Source organism: Herpailurus yagouaroundi, unplaced genomic scaffold, assembly GCF_014898765.1.
Source record: "Herpailurus yagouaroundi ecotype Mexico unplaced genomic scaffold, PumYag 139, whole genome shotgun sequence".
In the NCBI taxonomy this organism is placed as follows: Eukaryota; Metazoa; Chordata; class Mammalia; order Carnivora; family Felidae; genus Herpailurus; species Herpailurus yagouaroundi.
In genome coordinates, this window is record NW_024412394.1 from 58,194,757 (window position 1) to 58,214,105 (window position 19,349).

The 19,349-nt window shown below is 43.5% G+C and overlaps 1 protein-coding gene across 4 annotated transcripts in view; it reads right to left on the minus strand.

Moving 5' to 3' along the window:
• FAXC (failed axon connections homolog, metaxin like GST domain containing) overlaps positions 1-19,349 on the minus strand; it is a 73,639-nt gene that overhangs the window by 1,409 nt on the left and 52,881 nt on the right. For 3 of the 4 annotated variants that reach the window (XM_040474231.1, XM_040474230.1, XM_040474227.1), the window contains 2 exons: positions 8,209-8,325; positions 1-73 (listed from right to left, as the gene is read on the minus strand). The exon at positions 1-73 is cut by the window's left edge and continues 1,409 nt beyond it. In XM_040474231.1, the coding sequence (XP_040330165.1) occupies positions 1-73; positions 8,209-8,325 (190 nt within the window). The remainder of the gene's footprint in view (positions 74-8,208; positions 8,326-19,349) is intronic. The other variant, XM_040474229.1, reaches the window with a different exon arrangement.

Genomic DNA, 19,349 nt, shown 5'->3' on the forward strand with positions numbered 1-19,349 from the left:
TCATCATGGTGCCACTCAGGCCAGAATTTCCTCCTTATCCTCTCACAGTACATGGCAAGGTTGATGAGCTCACCTGCGGGGTGGTAAGGAAAGCCAGGGTTAATTCTCAAAGGCAGCAATCTGCCAGCAGCTTGGCCTTCTGCGGGGTTGGGAAGAACGCGGTGGGGTAGACCTTAACAGTGTTTTTCCAAAGACGGACTATCAGATATTTAGATTTTCACGCGCACAAGAAGAAAGGCGAGTGGAAAAAGTTAAGTGTGAGTGGGCTGGGTGAGTGAAGTGTGAGTGGGCAGGGAGTCGTAGGGTGATGGTGGGGGTGGGGGTGACGGTGGTAATTTATCCAGAATGGCAGCTCAACTACCACCATTGGGCGTTGTCAAGCATTTTAGTATTTTGTGTTTGCTTATCAAGAGAACTGGAACTTCCACTGGTTCATATTTAAATTAAGTTATGCCCCATGTAAATCCACCAACTGTCCGCGAGGTCAGCCAGCCAGAAGTAATTCCTCATTCCACAAATATTGGTGGTGCTATTAAGGGCTGGGTTCTATGCCACGTCGTTGAAGAAAGTTATGTTAAGATGCAAATTTTGCCCTAAATGATCCTAAATAAAATGGATAATTCAGAATTGTCTACGGATGAGTGTGCCCCCCCGCCAGGCACATTTAGTAAAACAGATTTTTTTTTTTTTTAATAAAATTGAACGGCTATACTCATAATTAGGTTCCCAACTCAGTTACTGGGCTACTTCTTTTTCCTGTGAATCAAAGGAACACTTCTGTTAACTTGCTAAAATTGTCCCGGCATTTGTCTGAAACGTGACACAGAACTGACTTTCATTTCCAAATTCCAAATGAAAAATAAAGAGGGTGAGTTTTTGCCTTTGATCCACCAGATGGCACTATTGCTTACGAATACATGATCTGGCACTCCCTTACGGGACTTCATTGCCCTAAGAATATTCCTTGGATTTTTTTTTTTTAAGTTATATAAACATCTACTTATTATAGAGGTAACCCAGGTTTTATTGAAGAATATTAGAAAATACCAACACACAGAAAACAAAAGAATTACCAATAATCACATTCACCATATTAACATTTCTGTTTATATCCTTGGATATACATTTACATATATTTACATTTGCTATTTAGCATTTACTATATATTGTCCCTTATGCTACTTTTTTCCACTTAACAACATATAATGAAAAACTGTCAATTTCACACTATCACCTTGATAACTGCACAGCAGTTCATTATTCAGATGTACCATAGTTTCATTTTGTTTTTACCACACCCCCTTCAAGTCCATTTAGGTTGTTTCTACATTAACAGGTCTACTGACTATAGTCTTTAACTACTCTATTTTATTTTCTATCAAAGAAGATAATACATTCTCATTTTGGAAGATCAGAAGTCTGTATATAGAAACGCCATAAAGAAGAAAACAAAAGCCCCCTATAATCTCGTCAATCCAAGGTAATCACAGTAGCGTTTTGATGTACTTTCTTTCAGTATGTTTTCTATTTATTGTCATTATTAATGTTTCCTGTTACTTCGTATGATGTTGTTATATACATTTTCCCATGAAAATTTTTCAAAACTTGATCGCTGTTCTGCTTACATAAGCACATCTCCTGTAAAATGTAACGAAGCAAATCCCCCTACTTCACAGATCCTATCAAGCAGTGAGCCAGGATTGGTTGCAGGTCACCATTTTCAGTTGTCTCAGATCATAACAGTTCAACTCATACGATATATGCGCCCATTCTGATTGCCCCTTCCTCGAAGAGTTTACACACACGCCCCGGAGCCAGAAGCCAAGGAGCCACAGGATTGCTCCTTAAAAAGATGCATGCCAAACCTTCACTTAGATCCTCCCTCAGGAAAGCAGTCATGAAACACCTCAGCAGGTATGGCTCCCAGTCACTGGTAACCAAGAATCGGATAAAGATGTGGAGGCGGCACCAAGGTTTGGTGGGAGGTGGCAATCAGAGATGGATTATGGTCACTTCATAGCAGGGTCTGGGGACAGCCGTGTTTGCCTCAATCACGTCCATTCCCTATGAGCTGTTTAGGGAGCAGCTAGAAAGTCAGAATCTATTCCCAATAGCCACAGGATCTACACCATATATGATTCTATCCACTTCTTTTGTGGCTGTTTTTTCCACCACCTGTTTCTTCACTTTTCTTCCAGGAGAGCCGCCCTGCCTTTGTACTATGTGACATTAATACCACTTCAGTGTGCAATAATAAAAAGCAATAACAGCAAACATACAAATAGCCCTTACTATGTACCGGGCACTGTTTGAAGTGCTTTTATGCATCTGTTGAATTAGTCCTCGCAACAATCCTATGAGGCAGGAACTATTATGATCCCCATCTGTCATGAGAACACTGAAGCAACAGAGAGGTTAATTAACTTGCCTAAGGTCACACAGTAAGAAAGTGGCAGAGCCAAGATTTAAACATCAGCAGTCTCCAGACTCCATGCCCTTCACCACCAACCACCTCTCTCTCTCTCTCTCTCTCTCTCTCTCCCTCTCTCTCTCTCCCTCTCTCTCTCTCTCTCTCTCTCTCTCTCTCCCTCTCTCTCCCCCTCTCCCCCACCCCCCCCCCACTGGTGATCTCACAGCCTGACTTGAGAATTCATAGATGCACACTCCCTGTCACAGATTATTTTTCTCAAATTCTCTCCGGGGTACTAAGAATTATGAGGGGATAGGTGCTGCCCCTCAAACATAATGAGTTGTCAAGAAGTGATCATTCTATCATGCAGTCCAGAAAGAGTTTGCTTTGATAAGCAAAAACTAGGAGCTCACATACCCATCCTCATTTCCTGCCACTGATAAAAAAGAGTAGAACGAAGAATGAAATTTTATGTTTGATTTTGCCAATTCTGTCTGGCTTTGCCAATTCCTTCTGTGCCTACTTTCTCCATCAGCGGATTCAACATGTCCCAGCCAAAAGAATAGGAAAAAGTTGGCAGTAGAAAATGGCTTTGTGTGTGTGTGCGAGATATTCCTTTGTCAACACAAATGCCTACGCTGAGGATGTAAACTTTGTGAAATAATGGAAAAACTGACTTTTTTAAAGTGTACTCAATAATCAGGTAACAATTTCATCCATCAAACTGGTAAAAATTAAGATTTGATAACATCCAATGTGGAGGGTCAGGCATTGTAAGCACATGTCTGGTGGAATTATAAGATTGCTATAACCTTTTTTGGAAAGTAATCTGATGTCATCTATTGAAATTTTAAATGTATCTGTTGGCCCAAAACTCCACTTTTAGTTCTCTATTCTACTAAAATAAAAGCACTAGTATTATAAACATATACGTATACCAACGTCGACAGCATTATGTCAGTAAAAAAGGAAGAAAAGAAATATGGAAACAGCCTGAATGTCCATCAATAGGGACCGATTGAATAAATTATGGTGTATCAATTCTATATAATATTTTGCAGATGTTAAAAAGACACGATATTCTATTAAGTGAAAAAAGCAGGGCGCACCTGGGTGGCTCAGTCGGTTAAACACCTGACTTTGGCTCAGGTCATGATCTCACAGTTCACGGGTTTGAGCCCTGCATCGGGCTCTATGCTGACAGCTCAGAGCCTGGAGCCTGCTTCAGATTCTGTGTGTCCCTCTTTCTCTACCCCTCCCGTGCTTGCATTCTCTCTCTCTCTCTCCCTTTCTCTCTCAAAAATAAATAAACATTAAAAAACAATTTAAAAAAAAAAAGCAAGTTACAAAGTAATGTGTATAATGCAATTCTACTGTTTGGTTTAAAAGTACTGGGGTGCCTGGGTGGCGCAGTCGGTTAAGCGTCCAACTTCAGCCAGGTCATGATCTCGCGGTCCGTGAGTTCGAGCCCCGCGTCAGGCTCTGGGCTGACGGCTCAGAGCCTGGAGCCTGTTTCCGATTCTGTGTCTCCCTCTCTCTCTGCCCCTCCCCCGTTCATGCTCTGTCTCTCTCTCTCAAAGATAAACATTTAAAAATATTTAATAAAAAAAATTTTTTAAGTTCAAAACAAAGTTGAATGCTGTGATGAGGACACCACCTTCCCCTCATCTCCTTGAAGCTAAAGGATACAAATTCGTAGATCTCAAAATACAAATACCCACAAAAGTCATCTGAGCCATCCCCTTCCTGAGACCAGACCTCTTGCTGAACACTTCCAGACGGAGAACAGTAAGTGGGGGGTGGCGCCCCCGGGGGAGAGACTCAGCTATTTCTCAAGGATATCCAGCATTTCTTCCACCTTTCAATTAATCAAATAAGAAGCAAAAAGGCACCCAACAGTAACAAATGACTGCCGGTAAAAGAGCTAATGAATAAAGTGTTTCTCAGCACAAGAAAACAGTTCTCACACGTCCCGGAAAACAGCATCGCGCTGTGGGCCTGCTACATGCTACAAGGCGGCAGACAGGTCGCAGAACTCCTTCCCTTCCGGCACTTCTGTCCACTTTTCCACACTCTGTAGTGCTCCATGTCTGTTTCAAAGAGTGCCCAGATCCACGTGCAATTCCCTAATAAGGACACTGAACAAAATGTCAAATGGGACTCTATAGGAGGAATTTGCTGAGAGTAAAACTGAGATTCTTTACTGGAAAAATGGCAAAGATTTCAAAATAAATTATATACAATCTTAATTGGGGAGCAAAATTCGAGGTACTTTCAGACGGTACTCACAAGAATATAAACTGCTACAGTCTTTCTAGAAAGCAGTTTAGCCATACAGACCAAGGGCTTATACCTTTTGAGACAGAAGTTCCCCAACTACAAATTTAGCTTAAGGAAATAACCAGAGATAAGCAAGAATATATATTGATACAATAGTCACTTCGGAATATTGGTAAACAAGTATGTGAAATAACCCATGAGACCAGAAAAAGATTAATCACATAAATTACAGTGTAGCCATAGGATACAGGATATTATGCAACTACTAAACATATTGTTTTAAGGTACATTGAATGACACGAGAAATGAAGACACAGTTAATTAAAATTTATAGGTTTATAACTGTATCAATACCGTGATCCTGATTTTGAAAAATATATACATACATGTATTTGATGAAAGATGAGGATACATACCACAATATTAACAGTTGTCTGTGGGTGACAGGGACACGTTATTTTTTTTTTAACTTTTCTATTTTTTCTAGATTCTCTCCAGCAAGGAAATAATATTTCATATATCTACATCTATATATATGCAAACACATACTTATGTATATTTTGAGAACTGTTGAATATTCAAAGTCTGTCCTCCTACTCACCTAAATTAAGGCAAATTTCTCCCTACTTTAGATGGCTCCAGAAGCAGCCTCTGTGGCTCCCTACTGTAATTAATATCTAGGACCAAAAGCTAATATTTATGCATATATACACTCACACATTCACACATGTAGCAAGGCCAAAAGTGCCCTGGCTGTTCCAAAGCTATGCAGAAAACTGCCTGATCTAAGCCATTCACGTTCCTGGATTTAAGCCAGTTCTAAATCATACAGGTTCTTAGTTGTTTCTGCTTCTCCTTCCTCTTGTTACTTCTTGGGAAAGTCTCCACCACAGAAAGAACAAAGGCAGAGAAAGAAGTTGAGACCAAAATATTAGTCTATTAGCAGCTCCAATCAGAAGATTTAGAAGGGCATGAAATCAATGACCAAAATGAGATTTAAAGACCCTCTGTGGACTTTTTTTTAATGTTTATTCATTTTTGAGAGAGACAGACACTGAGCATGAGCAGAGTAGGGGCAGAGAGAGAGGGAGACACAGAATTTGAAGCAGGCTCTAGGCTCTGAGCTATCAGCACAGAGCCAGATGCAGGGCTCGAACCCACGAACTATGAGATTATGACCTGAGCTGAAGTTGAATCCTTAACCAGACTCCCAGGTGCCCCTAGAGACCCTCTGTGGACTTTAATGACCCATGCTATACCAGTCCCCAGGGAGAATTGGAAGCTGCTACCTTGTTTAAGAATCAAAGTACATGAAACTGTGTGCCAAAGTCCCTCACAGACGATGGTGTCAGATTCCCCCAAATGTGTGGGTCTTGGGTGACTCAAAATCAATCCTCTAATCTTCCAATCCTCCAAAAAGGCTGGTCATTTCTTTAAAAATAACATTAAATGTTTCAAGTCCTTCCAGGAAGTAAAAGAGAAAAGGGCCAAGTCATAAATAATTTAACATAAAGATGCTTCATTCCTACAAGAAGGGATTCTATAGAATTTGAGAGCTCTACTGATAGTGAATACCTAAATGCTCTGACTAAATACCAGATGACCTCAGCTGCGTGCGCGCGTGTGTGTGTGTGTGTACGCTTGGGTACAAATGTAAGTCTATGTGTACAAGTGTATGGGATGTGTGTGTATAAAAGTATGTGAGCAGAGGTGGTGATGTGTGTACATAGGTGTGTAAGAGTGGTGTGCTAGGAAAATGAAGAGAGGGAGCAGGAAGTAATAGGAACAGAAAGTAGATATAAAACAAACCTCTAAATTAACTAAAGGGAACCAATATATTTTAGGTGACCTTGGAAAATCTGATTAAAATAAAGGGAAACTATTTTAAATACTATAAGTATCGTAAGTTCCAACACATCACAAGACAAGGAATATCTCCATGTTGATCATTTAGGAAATTAAGTATCAGTCCATACTATTCCTACCCTCACTCAGCTGAAGTTCTGGAAAACCTTCAGTCAATGCTTCCTCCATTTCAACCACGTTTGGTAATGTATCTAAAGCCTCACCACCACCAATATGAGGATCTGGAGAATGACTCCTGCTGTCCATGCCCTGGTCTGAGCTTCTGGGCCTCACATGAATAAACACACACACACACACACACACACACGCACGCACAGAACTTCAGCCTTCACCAACCTTCCTATCCACTCACCTATGACCACCACACATGAGTGTTTACCTGCCTTAGTTTCTTATATGATTCTGCCTTGCTTGGTTCCAACCATCCATCCACCCAACATTAAAAGCATTCTATATACTATTCACTGGTGATCTCATCTATACCCCCAACCTACTCAGTTGGGGTATAAATACCTTGGTCAACTCTGTCACACCCTTTCCCAAACCCAAATATCGGACTTTGATCCCCACATCCCCGGGCCCGAAGCACTTAAGTGGAGATGACTCCAAACAGCTCCCATCTACCAACACAGGGGAAGACTCTCCCAGATGGCCCAGCTGCCATGTGCATCCCCCCACTTCAGTCTGCACCGCCCTCCCCACACACACATCAAGATCTGGTCCCTTGACATCAAACCACATTGAGCTCACTTTCCCTGCTCCCTTGCTAAAGTGAATTTTACTCCTGGCTTAACACCCCTACCTTCACCTCCACACATATATTCATCCTCTAGGCTGGTCCCATTCATCCTCACCTCCACCCCTCCAACTATAAGTTAACTCTGGTAGGCCTTACAGCCAAGATCACACAACAGAGACACAAGGCTGTGTTTCTCTGGCTAAAATGTACTACTACTAGGGCTACAGCTACTACTAACTACTACTAATAATAATAATAACAATATTTTGCATAGAACCAAGCTTACAAAACATTGGTTAACATTGCCTCCATTTTTACTGCTTGAACTTACTAGCTCTACTGCTCTCAATGGATCATCTACAGACACCCACTGGAAGGGGAGAAAAGAATGTTTTGAAGTCAAATGACACAGAAACATATGTTCCTATACCTACATGTGAAATATGTGAGACCAGTTCAGACTCAAAAGGAGCCTCGATTTGGGCAGTGAGCCCCATCACCCCACCCCACCATGGTTACTGCAGCACTGGATATACCAGAAAGTGGTGAGCCACCACTGTCCAAAGGAAATTAAGGAAGACCAACAAGACAAGTGCATGAGGTGGAATGCAAGCCCTGTTTCAACAAGTGTTAAGTCCACTATGTAAGGAGCTGAAAGAAAAGCCCTGGTGTAAAACACGGTACGATTTGTATCAACCTTGTTGACGCAAGATGGCAGGTAAGAAGCCCAGCGTCTCCTCAACCCCTACATATCCTAAGCACAATAAACTGACCCTGGCCCTGGACACGACAGCCTGATGTCTCCATAAAGCACAGTCAAGCTCACAGGCAATGGCCTAGAATTTTCTGTTGTGTTACCCCTGCCTTCACCCCACAGCGACTCCCAAGACCTGAAGAGGTTTGTAGGGCTTGCCTTTGATCAGCCGCTCAGGTCTTGTCCCAGGTAAGGTCCACATTGCCTGTGCCAAGTGTCCAAAGACAGTGGCATCGAGAGTAGAAAGCTTGGGCCCCATGATGTACTTCTTATCACCTGCAACAGACAGAGCACAGAGGTCACTGGGCTGGCCCACACTGCCCTACACAGTCACCATGGCATTCAGCACATATGAATTATAGGTTCATTTAACTGCGTGTCAAAAGCTTTGCAGAGTCAAAATGCATGCACCCCCTTTCTCTTAAAAAAATTAGAAACAAAAGTAAAACAAATTAAATAATTTTATATGTCAACCCATACAATAGCAAAACAGGGAAGTAACTGGGAACATATCAAGAGAAGCAGATGAGGGAGGAGGTTCATGGGCAAAAGGGAGATCTGATCACCCCCAGCCCTCTGGAGCGACCTCCTTGTCTCAAACGCTAGAAATGAAAGCCTGAGATGCTTGAGAACACCTGGAAGTTTGCTTACATGGTCTTAAAAGTAACTCAAACCAAGAACACCAACCTCAGCACTTGCTTTTTTAGATTAATACATTTCCTCAGGAAAAACAAGAAGCCTAAAATAAGTTACTTAGGAAGTTTGGAGGCGAGGTTGTCCATGCTGCCCCACGGTCTCGGCAACGCTCTCACCACTGAGCACCAGCCTCCGCGGGAAACACTACATAAACAGAAGCCATGAAGTTACAGGTCCAGCCCTGGGATCAGGCTCACATACGATGGTGTTTCGCACTGCTGCTCCCATCTCTCCTTTTCCATCACTACTGAACTAGTTCAGTCCTCGCCACCTGGACTATCACACATGACCTGTTAAAATGGCCCCCGGACGTCTCCTCAGGTGCTGTGGCATACAGAGGCAGCACAGGTGGTTTATATCCTGGCAACATCATTATTCACTGTGGTAGGCTGGTCAGTACTTAACCTCTCAATGCCTCAGTTTGCCCACCTGGAAAATGGGGATATTACCAGTGCCCATCCCTTAGGGGTATTGTGAGGCTGAATGGCATAATGCACCATATCTAGGTACCTCACACATTAGCTTCCATGACAGCAGCCCCTCTGTTTCTCCAGCCCGTTCCATATCCCACCTGAACTTAAGTCACCATGACAAGACTTTTCACTATGTCACTCCCTTTCACAAATACCTTCAATAGGCTGTAAAATGGGTTATGAAATAAAGCCCGAACTCAGAATTCCAGGCTCAGGATGCTCTGCCTCCAACCCATGTTCCAGCTTTGTCTGTCACTCCTCCCTTATTCTAGCACACCTGGGGAACACCTGCCATTCCCAAGCACGCTTCGTGCTTCCCAAGGCTACGCCTTTGCCCATGCTGTGCCCACCCCTTTCCCTGCCCCCTACAACCTGTATGTGCCCCCCACTTCTCTCCATTTGGTAAATTCTATCCATCCTTCAAGGTCCAGCACCAGCCTCCTTTCAAAGCTTTCTCTATTCTTTCTGGTGGTAATGGGAGCTTTCAGTTCACACAGCTCTGTGTTCAAATCTCGCTATTACACACATGACCTTATAGGACTTTAAGGCCTTTTGCGCCTATTGACTTCAATTTATGAACCACAAAATGGGAGGAATTGCTGGTTGTTTAGACGAATAAATGAGGTGACCTGAGGAGAGCACACAGAAGATAGTTCTTCGGGCGCTTGGGTGGCTCAGTCAGTTAAGCGTCTCTTTTTTTTTTTCTTGAATGTTTATTTTGAGAGAGAGCACACATGTGCCAGCAGGAGAGGGGCAGACAGAGAGGGAGAGAGAGAGTCCCAAGCTGGCTTGTGCTGTCAGCGCAGAGCCTGAAGCAGGGCTCCATTTCATGAACCGTGAGATCATGACCTGAGCCAAATCAAGTTGGATGTTTAACCAACTGAGACACCCAGGCACCCCTAGCATCCTAGTCTTGATTTTGGTTCAAGTCATGATCCGAAGTCGTGAGATGGAACCCCACTTTGGGTTCTGTGCTGAGTGTGCAGCCTGCTTAAGATTCTGCTTCTGGGGCGCCTGGGTGGCTCAGTCGGTTGAGCGTCCGACTTCAGCTCAGGTTACGATGCCATGGTTTGTGAGTTCGAACCCCATGTCAGGCTCTGTGCGGACAACTCAGAGCCTGGAGCCTGCTCTGGATTCTCTCTCTCTCTCTCTCTCTGCCCCTTCCCCACTAGTGCTCTGTCTCTCAAAAATAAATAAATGTAAAAAAAATTTTTTTAAAGATTCTCTCTCTCTCTCCTTCTGCCCCTCTCCCCCACTCACATGCTTGCTCTCTAAAATAAAAAAATTAGAAAAAGAAGATAGGGTCTTGCCTCTTCTCGCCCTGCCTCTCGAGTAGCATTTTTTTCCATAGTGTGCTCTGTGCTGGTGGGTTTTTATCTTTCCAACTATATGGTAAGTTCTTTGAAAGTAGGAAAAACTTCTTATTTTTTTGAAACAAACTCAAATACAATGTTTACTACATGCCAGCATGGTTCTAGATGCTGTACTCTAAAAATATCCACCCACTTCACCGTTCTTGAGCAGCAAGCTGACAACACTAAGTATCCAATGACAGTAAACAAACTGGGAAGAGAAATGGCTGGAGGTGCGAATGTGACTTAACAGGCCAACATGGCACAAGTAAAGCTGGAGGCTAAAGCTACGGAGCTACCGCCATATGTAAATGTATCCAATCAACACTTTGTACACCTGACACAATGTTTCATGTCAATTACATCTCAATTTTAAAAGGAAGTTAAAAACAACAACACAAGGACCAAGGAAAGCCCTACAATTTGCTGAACATGCCCAAATTGTCTTTTCTGGTGAGGACCAGCAAGCTGTTCAGGCCACAGCCCTCAGGGGTTTCCCATTGCCAACCAACATCTCCCTTATTTGGGTCTTACCCTGGGATCTAAAAGCCCACTACCTGTATGCTGGGAACACACGGAAAAAATACTGTCTGGGCAAAAATAACAAAGAAAACCTGGGTAAATCATTTGTTCTCAAGAGTGTCAGTTATTTCTTTTTAAAAAAAATTTTTTTTTCAACGTTTTATTTATTTTTGGGACAGAGAGAGACAGAGCATGAACGGGGGAGGGGCAGAGAGAGAGGGAGACACAGAATCGGAAACAGGCTCCAGGCTCTGAGCCATCAGCCCAGAGCCTGACGCGGGGCTCGAACTCACGGACCGCGAGATCGTGACCTGGCTGAAGTCGGACGCTTAACCGACTGCGCCACCCAGGCGCCCCAGTGTCAGTTATTTCTTAAATGGCGCCCCCTGCTGGCTCCATGCCTTGGCATTAGTGCTGGCATGAGAGACGCAGGTTGGCCAAAGCACCCTGGCCCCAGAGCTCTCATGCCACTGTGCAGGGGCAAGAGAGGTGTGCTAGCCAATGGTCCCTCCAGGATTGTGCCAGGGCTCAGCCCATTCAAGGCCCTAACATAAGAAAACTTTTCTTCCCTCCAGAAAGAAGAAAAACAAGATAGAGGACAACTACAGTAGCTCCCTGATCAAAAGAAAGAAAAGAAACTGTAGATCCCCTTAGTTTGATTAAAAAAGAGAGAGAGAGAGTCTAAGGGAAATGCCAGAATGAAGTCAGTAAATTGTGATGGCTGTTGTAGAATCCAAAGACTCTGGGGGCAAGAGGCAAAAATGCATATGGATAAACAAAAAAATTGGGGGGGGGGGCACCTGGGTGGCTCAGTCAGTTAGGCATCCAAGTCTTGATCTCAGCTCGTCATGATCTCATGGTTCGTGAGTTCAAGCCCCACATCAGGCTCTGTGATGACAGTGTGGAGCCTGGAGCCTGGTTGGAATTGTCTCTCTCCTTCTCTCCGCCCCTCACCTGTTTGTGCGCGCGCTCTCTCTCTCTCTCTCTCTCTCTCTCTCTCTCTCAAAATAGATAAATAAACTTAAAAAAAAAAACAAAACCTTGGGAAACCTAAAAACAGAGCACATGGGACCTTGATTAAAAACAAAAAATTAATAAAAAAAATATATAATCATTTGAGGGCGCCTGGGTGGCTCAATTAAGCATCTGACTTCAGCTCAGGTCATGATCTCATGGTTTGTGTGTTCAAACCCTGCATCAGGCTCCGTGCTGACAGCTCAGAGCCTGGAGCCTGCTTCCAATTCTGTGTCTCCGTCTCTCTCTGCCCCTCTCCTGTTTGTTCTCTGTCTCTCTCAAAAATAAACATTAAAAATTAAAAAGAATATATATACATATAAAATCATTTGAATCCGTACATCAAGTAGTACATATAATATTCAGCCCAAATTTCCCATTTAGTGTCAGAGCATTAAAACTAAAAGTTCACAGAGTTAGTAATAGAACCAGACTAATAAGGCTGGCATCAGATTTTTTATTTTTAATGTTTATTCACTTTTGAGAGACAGAGAGAGACAGAGCATGAGTGAGGGAGGAGCAGAGAGAGAGGGAGACACAGAATCCGAAGCAGGCTCCAGGCTCTAAGCTGTCAGCACAGAGCCCAACGCGGGGCCCAAACTCACTGACGGCGAGATCATGACCTGAGCTGAAGTCAGACATCCAACCGACTGAGCCACCCAGGTGCCCCTGACATTCAGATCTTCTGACCTCTGGCCTCATACTCTTTGCTCCCTGCAACATGCCTCATATACACAGAACATAGTCTCAGGGATGTTCCTTCCGGAACAGAAGGAGGGTTGAGCTGTGATCATTTACAAAAAAAAAAAAAAAAAAAAAAAGGCTTTAGTTAGGAATACAGAATATAGAAAAAACAAAAAAGGAAAGAAAAGAAGTCTAGGATTTTTAAAGGTGCCTCCAAAAAAAATGGATGGAGTTTAGCATTTGTGGAAAATGCTGACTGACAGATACAACATTACAAGTGTATGCACACACACACACGTTATAAATTTAGAGAATACTAAAATATACTCTGCTATTAAAAAGTCCTCAAGTACCAAATGGCAGGAAGCTTTTTAAAACCTTTTTATTTTGAGGGGCACCTGGGTGGCTCAATCGGTTAAGCATCCAACCTTGGCTCAGGTCATGATCTCGTGGTTTGTGAGTTCAAGCCCCATGTCGGGCTCCGTACTCACAGTACGGAGCCTGCCTGGGATTCTCTCTCTCCTTCTCTCTGCCCCTCGCCCACTTGCTCTTTCTCTAAAAATAAATAAATAAACGTTTTAAAAAAATACTTAAACACCTTTTTATTTTGAAATGATTTTAGACTTACAGAAAAGTTACAAAAATAGAGTTCCTGTTTACCTCTTAATCAGCTTCTGCTTATATCAACATCTTATATAACCACAGCACATTTATCAAAACTAAGAAATTAACACAAATACAGAACTATTAACTGCACCATAGACTCCATTCAAATTTTATTAGTTTTCCAACTAACGTCCCCTTGTGTTCCAGGAGCCAGTCTAGGATCCCGCACTACATTTAGGTGTCCTGTATCCTTAACTCCTCCAAACTGAAACTTCCTCACTCTCCTTGTCTTTCGTAACCTCAACATTTTTAAAGAATACTAGTCAGTTATTTTGCACCATGTTCATCAATTTGAGTTTGTCTAAGGTTTTTTATGATTAGATTGGGTCATGCAGGGATGCCTGGGTGACTCAGTCAGTTAAGCATCTGACTTAGTTTCTGTTCGGGTCATGATCTCGGTTGATGGCTGCAAGCCCCATGTCAGCACAGAGACTGCTTGGGATTCTCTCTCTGCCTCTCTTTCTTCCTTTCTTTCTCTCTCTCTCACCATCTCTCTTAAAAATAAATAAACAAATTTTAAAAAGCAGGTTAGGTCATACATTTTTGGCGAGAATTCCATGGAAATAATAATGTACCCTTCTGTGATAGGTAATTTTATGTGTCAACGTGACTAGGCCACGGAGTGCTAAATTATTTGGTCAAACATTATTTTGGACATTTTTGTGGGGGTGTTTTGGATGAGGTTAATATTTAAGTGGAGACTGAGTATAGCAAATTACCTTCTCAAATATGGGTGGGCCTCATCCAATCAGTTGAAGAATAAACAAAAGTTCTGACTCTCCCCAGAGTAAGAGAGAATTCCTTCTGCCTGACTGCCTTCAAATGGGGATGTGGGCTTTTTTCCTGATTTTGGACTCAAATTGAAACATTGGCTTATCCTGGGTCCTGAGCCTGCTGACGTTTGGATTGGAACCACTCCAACAGCAATCCCGGGGTCTCTAGCTTGCCGACTCACCCAGCTTATCTTGTGACATCAGCCTCTATAACTGCATGAGCCAATGCCTTATACTAAAACTTTATACTAAATACACATATACCAAATATATTTATTTATTTACATACAGCTTATTGGTCTGTTTCTCTGAAGAACCCCCGACTAATATGCCTTCTCAGGGCATCATAATAGAGGGTCCATAATGTCTGTGTGTCTTATCATTCGTAAGGTTAACCTTGACTATGTGGCAAAGATGGCACCTGTGAGGTTTCTTCACTGTAGTGGTACTGTTTTTCCTTTTGCAATTAAGAATCTTGGGAGAGCTATTTTGAAACTATATAAATAGCATGTTTCTCTGCAAACTTTGGCCCACTGATTTCAGCATTACTACTATGACGTTTGCCTCATCAGGATTTTCTGTTTCTCTCACTCCTTCTACCTGTATTGATTAGTATTTTACTATTCCCTACATCCCCCATCTACTAATGTATTCAATTATTTATTTATGTAAGTATGTATTCATCAATACTTATCTTATTCTATGGCTTATAATCCAGTACTTTCATTATATATTTTATTGCTCAAATTGCTCTAGTTGTGGCCTTTTGGACGTTGGCAGGAAGTAATTTTAAGAGGGAAATTGAATTTAGATTTGACTCTGCTTAGAGACAAAGAGGCCGAGCTAAGGTCTCAAGACTTCAGCACTACCAGCTTTCACCAAGCAGTTCCAGATCTTGCAGCCAGACATTGCAAAAACAAAACACTAAGGGCAGTTTTGAAGGGTACTAAAGGAACAGGCTTGGGGGATGAGGCAACTCGAGCTTTATCTTCAGTAGGTAAACTACCCCCACCAGCTTCTGTAGGGAGGGACAGAAGCAGCTAAGAGATATCTGAGCACCCACAACTCCCTGCCAGCCTCCAGGCTGGGAGCGTGGACCAGAACCACTGGTGAGGGCAAATGAAGGCTGAACATATCAGAAACCCTGGGAGGTGAGGGGTATCAGACTCCCTGAGGGATACTCCACCAGAGGCCAGTCTCCAAGCACCTGGAACACCTCTCCCTTGCAGAGCGCTCCTGACTATAAGGGTGAGCCCCCGTCACAAAAGGGTGTGGAGTATATCCAGCAAATGACAGGAGGGTGACTTCAGGTGCTCAGGGTGATTTCACAGAACTCCATGCCCTGATCTTCCAGTGGTCTTCTTGAGAGACCAGTGAAGAAATGCAAGTACAGGGACCAAACAGCCAGAGGGGAGGAGCCATGGAGAAGAAAAGCCCACAGCAGGGGCAAAAGGAATTGGCTCCACTGAGGGCTAGGGAATGCTAGCTGGTCCTGGGTGTTTCTAGAATCTGATCTTACCTTTCTTGAGTGGTTTGGGCAGCTCCTCTCCATGACAAACGCCATGATGTAGATGCAGTAACCATTGGGGCACCCAAGGATGGCCAGAAATTGAGTGGGGGTGCTAAGTTAAGAATAACAAAAATATTCTGGGACCCTAGAGGATATTTGCTCTTTGTGCCTCAGACTTGAGCTGTGATTGGACTTTATCAAGATCACTGGTCAAAATGTTGCGATCCCATTAATATAAGGCTGCTTATCCTGACGTCCAAGCCTGACCTCTGGCTCTTTCCACAGTATCTTCCACTTCTCCTGTCACAGACAGCAACACAGGGCTGACCAGGAGACACCAGAACACAACAAAGATGAGAGTATATGGAAGAAGACTGAGCATGTTGGCCAGGTCCCGCACCCCCATTAGGACGGACTGAGATGATGGGTAGAAATGAGGGGGAAGGGTGAATATGGAGAAAAAAGCCACAGAGTTGTCCAGAGAGAACTAAACCAACATGGAGTCCGAGAAGAATGGTCAGAATCCAAGCCTGAAGATTCAGACCAAACTGAGAGAACAAGCTGTAGAGCTGAAGCAAGCTAGGTTTGGTGAGCAGGGGAATCAAGGGAAGAGGAGAAAAGCAGAGAACTTTTCTAAGTGGGTCTTAAAAGTCTCACTTAGGGGCGCATGGGTGGCGCAGTCGGTTAAGCGTCCGACTTCAGCCAGGTCACGATCTCGCAGTCCGTGAGTTCGAGCCCCGCGTCGGGCTCTGGGCTGATGGCTCGGAGCCTGGAGCCTGTTTCCGATTCTGTCTCTCCCTCTCTCTCTGCCCCTCCCCCGTTCATGCTCTGTCTCTCTCTGTCCCAAAAAAATAAATAAACGTTAAAAAAAATTAAAAAAAAAAAAAGTCTCACTTAGAGGTAGGACCACATAATGGCGCAACCAAGAAAGAACTCCTGGTCCTAGGCTGTTTGCCTGCTGCCTGGCTCTCAGCCTCCACCTTGGGGAGAACGGGTGAGAGCTGACAGCTGCTAACTTTCCTGAGTCCCCAGCCGGGCACACCAAGGTCTAGCTAGTATGCATGCTCTACTTCAGTCAAACATGCTGAGTGTTCATCCTATTCCCCCAGCCTCAAACAACTTCTTATCTGACCCAAGTCTTCCCATCAGACTCAGATCAGGTCCTCCCTCTTCTACTCGGTGAAGACCACCCTCACTGTCGTGGTCCCACAGAGTACCTCTCATTTCCCACTCTTTTGCTAAATCCCAGAGGTATAACGGCTTAGAGCAAGGCTACACAAAGAATAATCTGAGACCATGAGCATCACAAATTCTCACATCCCATCTACTGAATTAGAATGTCTGGGAGTGAGACTAGAAAAATCTGTGTTTCAAGAAGCTTTCAGGTCAGTCAAAATCACCTGGAGGGCCTGCAGAGCTTGGGCCACACTTTGAATGACGCTGTTCTAGGTGATTCTTATCGTGCTAGAGTTTGAGAAGTATTGGTCTGGACGAGATCAGTGATCTTCAACTCAAGTACACATCATAATCACCTGGAGGCCTTTTAAATTTTTTTTTTTTTAACGTTTATTTATTTTTGGGACAGAGAGAGACAGAGCATGAACGGGGGAGGGGCAGAGAGAGAGGGAGACACAGAATCGGAAACAGGCTCCAGGCTCTGAGCCATCAGCCCAGAGCCTGATGCGGGGCTCGAACTCACGGACCGCGAGATCGTGACCTGGCTGAAGTCGGACGCTTAACCGACTGCGCCACCCAGGCGCCCCTGGAGGCCTTTTAAAAAACACTGATTGATGCCCTTACCCCCACACCAGGAGTTTCTGATTCAGTAGGTATGGAGTGGGACTCAAGAATCTGCATTTCTAACAGATCTCAGGTAATGCTGATGTTGCTGGTCCAGGGACCACACTTCGAGAACCACTGATCTAGCTCTCTCATCAGGTAATTCATACATGCCATCTCATAGTCTTATTTACGTGCACGTCCTGTCTCCTCACGTAGTTGTTAAGCTGTTTGAGGACATATAACCCTCTGGTTTACTTTTCTGTCCACCAGGTACCTATCACAATAGAAACTGTCAATTAGATGATAATAGCTGTAATTATGTTTGATCTCTGCCCTTTCTTAGAATGGAGAGCTATTGTAAGGATTAAAAGATAAAATAATGTGAAAGTACTTTGCAAACTAGAAGTGCTATTTTTTTTAAATGTTTATTCATTTTTGAGAGACAGAGTGTGAGTGGGGGAGGGGCAAAGAGAGAGGGGGACATAGAATCCAAAGTAGGCTCCAGGCTCTGAGCTGTCAGCACAGAGACCGACACAGGGCTTGAACTCACAGACCGCAAGATCATGACTGGAGGTGAAGCCAGACACTTAACTGACTGAGCCACCCAGGCACCCCTAGAACTGCTATTTTAACCCCAGTAGTCACAACAAGTCCTGCCTGTGGACAGAACCAGTCCAACATCTATCCCAGTGTAGAAATCCCTTCTCCCACTTTCCCACCACCTATTTCCCAACCCAATCCTGCTGGGGACTTCTCCATCACTTCTCGGGCAGGACAGACTATTCTATGGTTAGACAGTTCCAAACACTGGACAAAAATATGACTCCTTAGAACTTCCATCATTCATCCCAGCTCTTTCCTTTGGAATCACAACAGAAATTATGGCCATATTTACTCTACCCATTCCTAGGAAAATAAATCTCCACTAACATATTTCCAAGTAAAAGCTGACCACCTGCACACATATCAGTATGCAATAGTGGGTAGTAAGTTTACTTCAGGGCATTGGAAATAGCTACAGAAATGAACCTCTGACTCATGCCTGTTCCCTCCCTTACTAATTTTGCTCCCGTGTTCCACTGGTCATGACCAACTCTGCTTCTGCCATTTAGCTTAAGACAAAGAGCTCTGCGGGGCACCTGCGTGGCTCAGTCAGTTAAGCGTCTGACTTCGGCTCAGGTCATGATCTTGCCACTCCTGAGTTCGAGCCCCGTGTCAGGCTCTGTGCTGACAGGCTGGAGCCTGTTTCAGATTCTGTGTCTCCCTCTCTCTCTGCCCCTCCCCTGCTTGCACTCTGTCTTTCTCTCTCTTAAAAATAAACATTAAAAAAGTTAAAAAGAGAAAGGGCTTTGCTAGAAAATATAAGTTCAAGAGAGAAATTAAAGTCAAAAAAATTTCAAGCATGCATTTTTCTGTTAGTCTAAGAAATAAAGAGAAATTGTGAATTTCCTTCTAGTTGAGCACTGATATGACTTATAAGCAGATAATTCCAGTGAAGTCAATGTGGACACCACCAATATTTCTATTTGTCCTTCTCTCACCTTTAATTAGGAATTTGAGGAAAATTGAGAAATAAAAATTACTGAATACTTTCCCCAAGGATAGCACATGTCACAGAATCTTGCCAGCCAACTTTCAAGAAGACACATAAAGCTCTTTTTCCGCATATGAATCACCAACAGAGCAAAGCTACAAGGAAAAATAAAATCTACTTTCTGTTCTCTCTTACACTCCTGACCAGACCCTCTTTGTTGGGCTACTTCCTTTAAAGAGCTCTTGTCCATATTCCCAGCACACTCTAAAATCGCTGTGTATATGTGATTCTTTC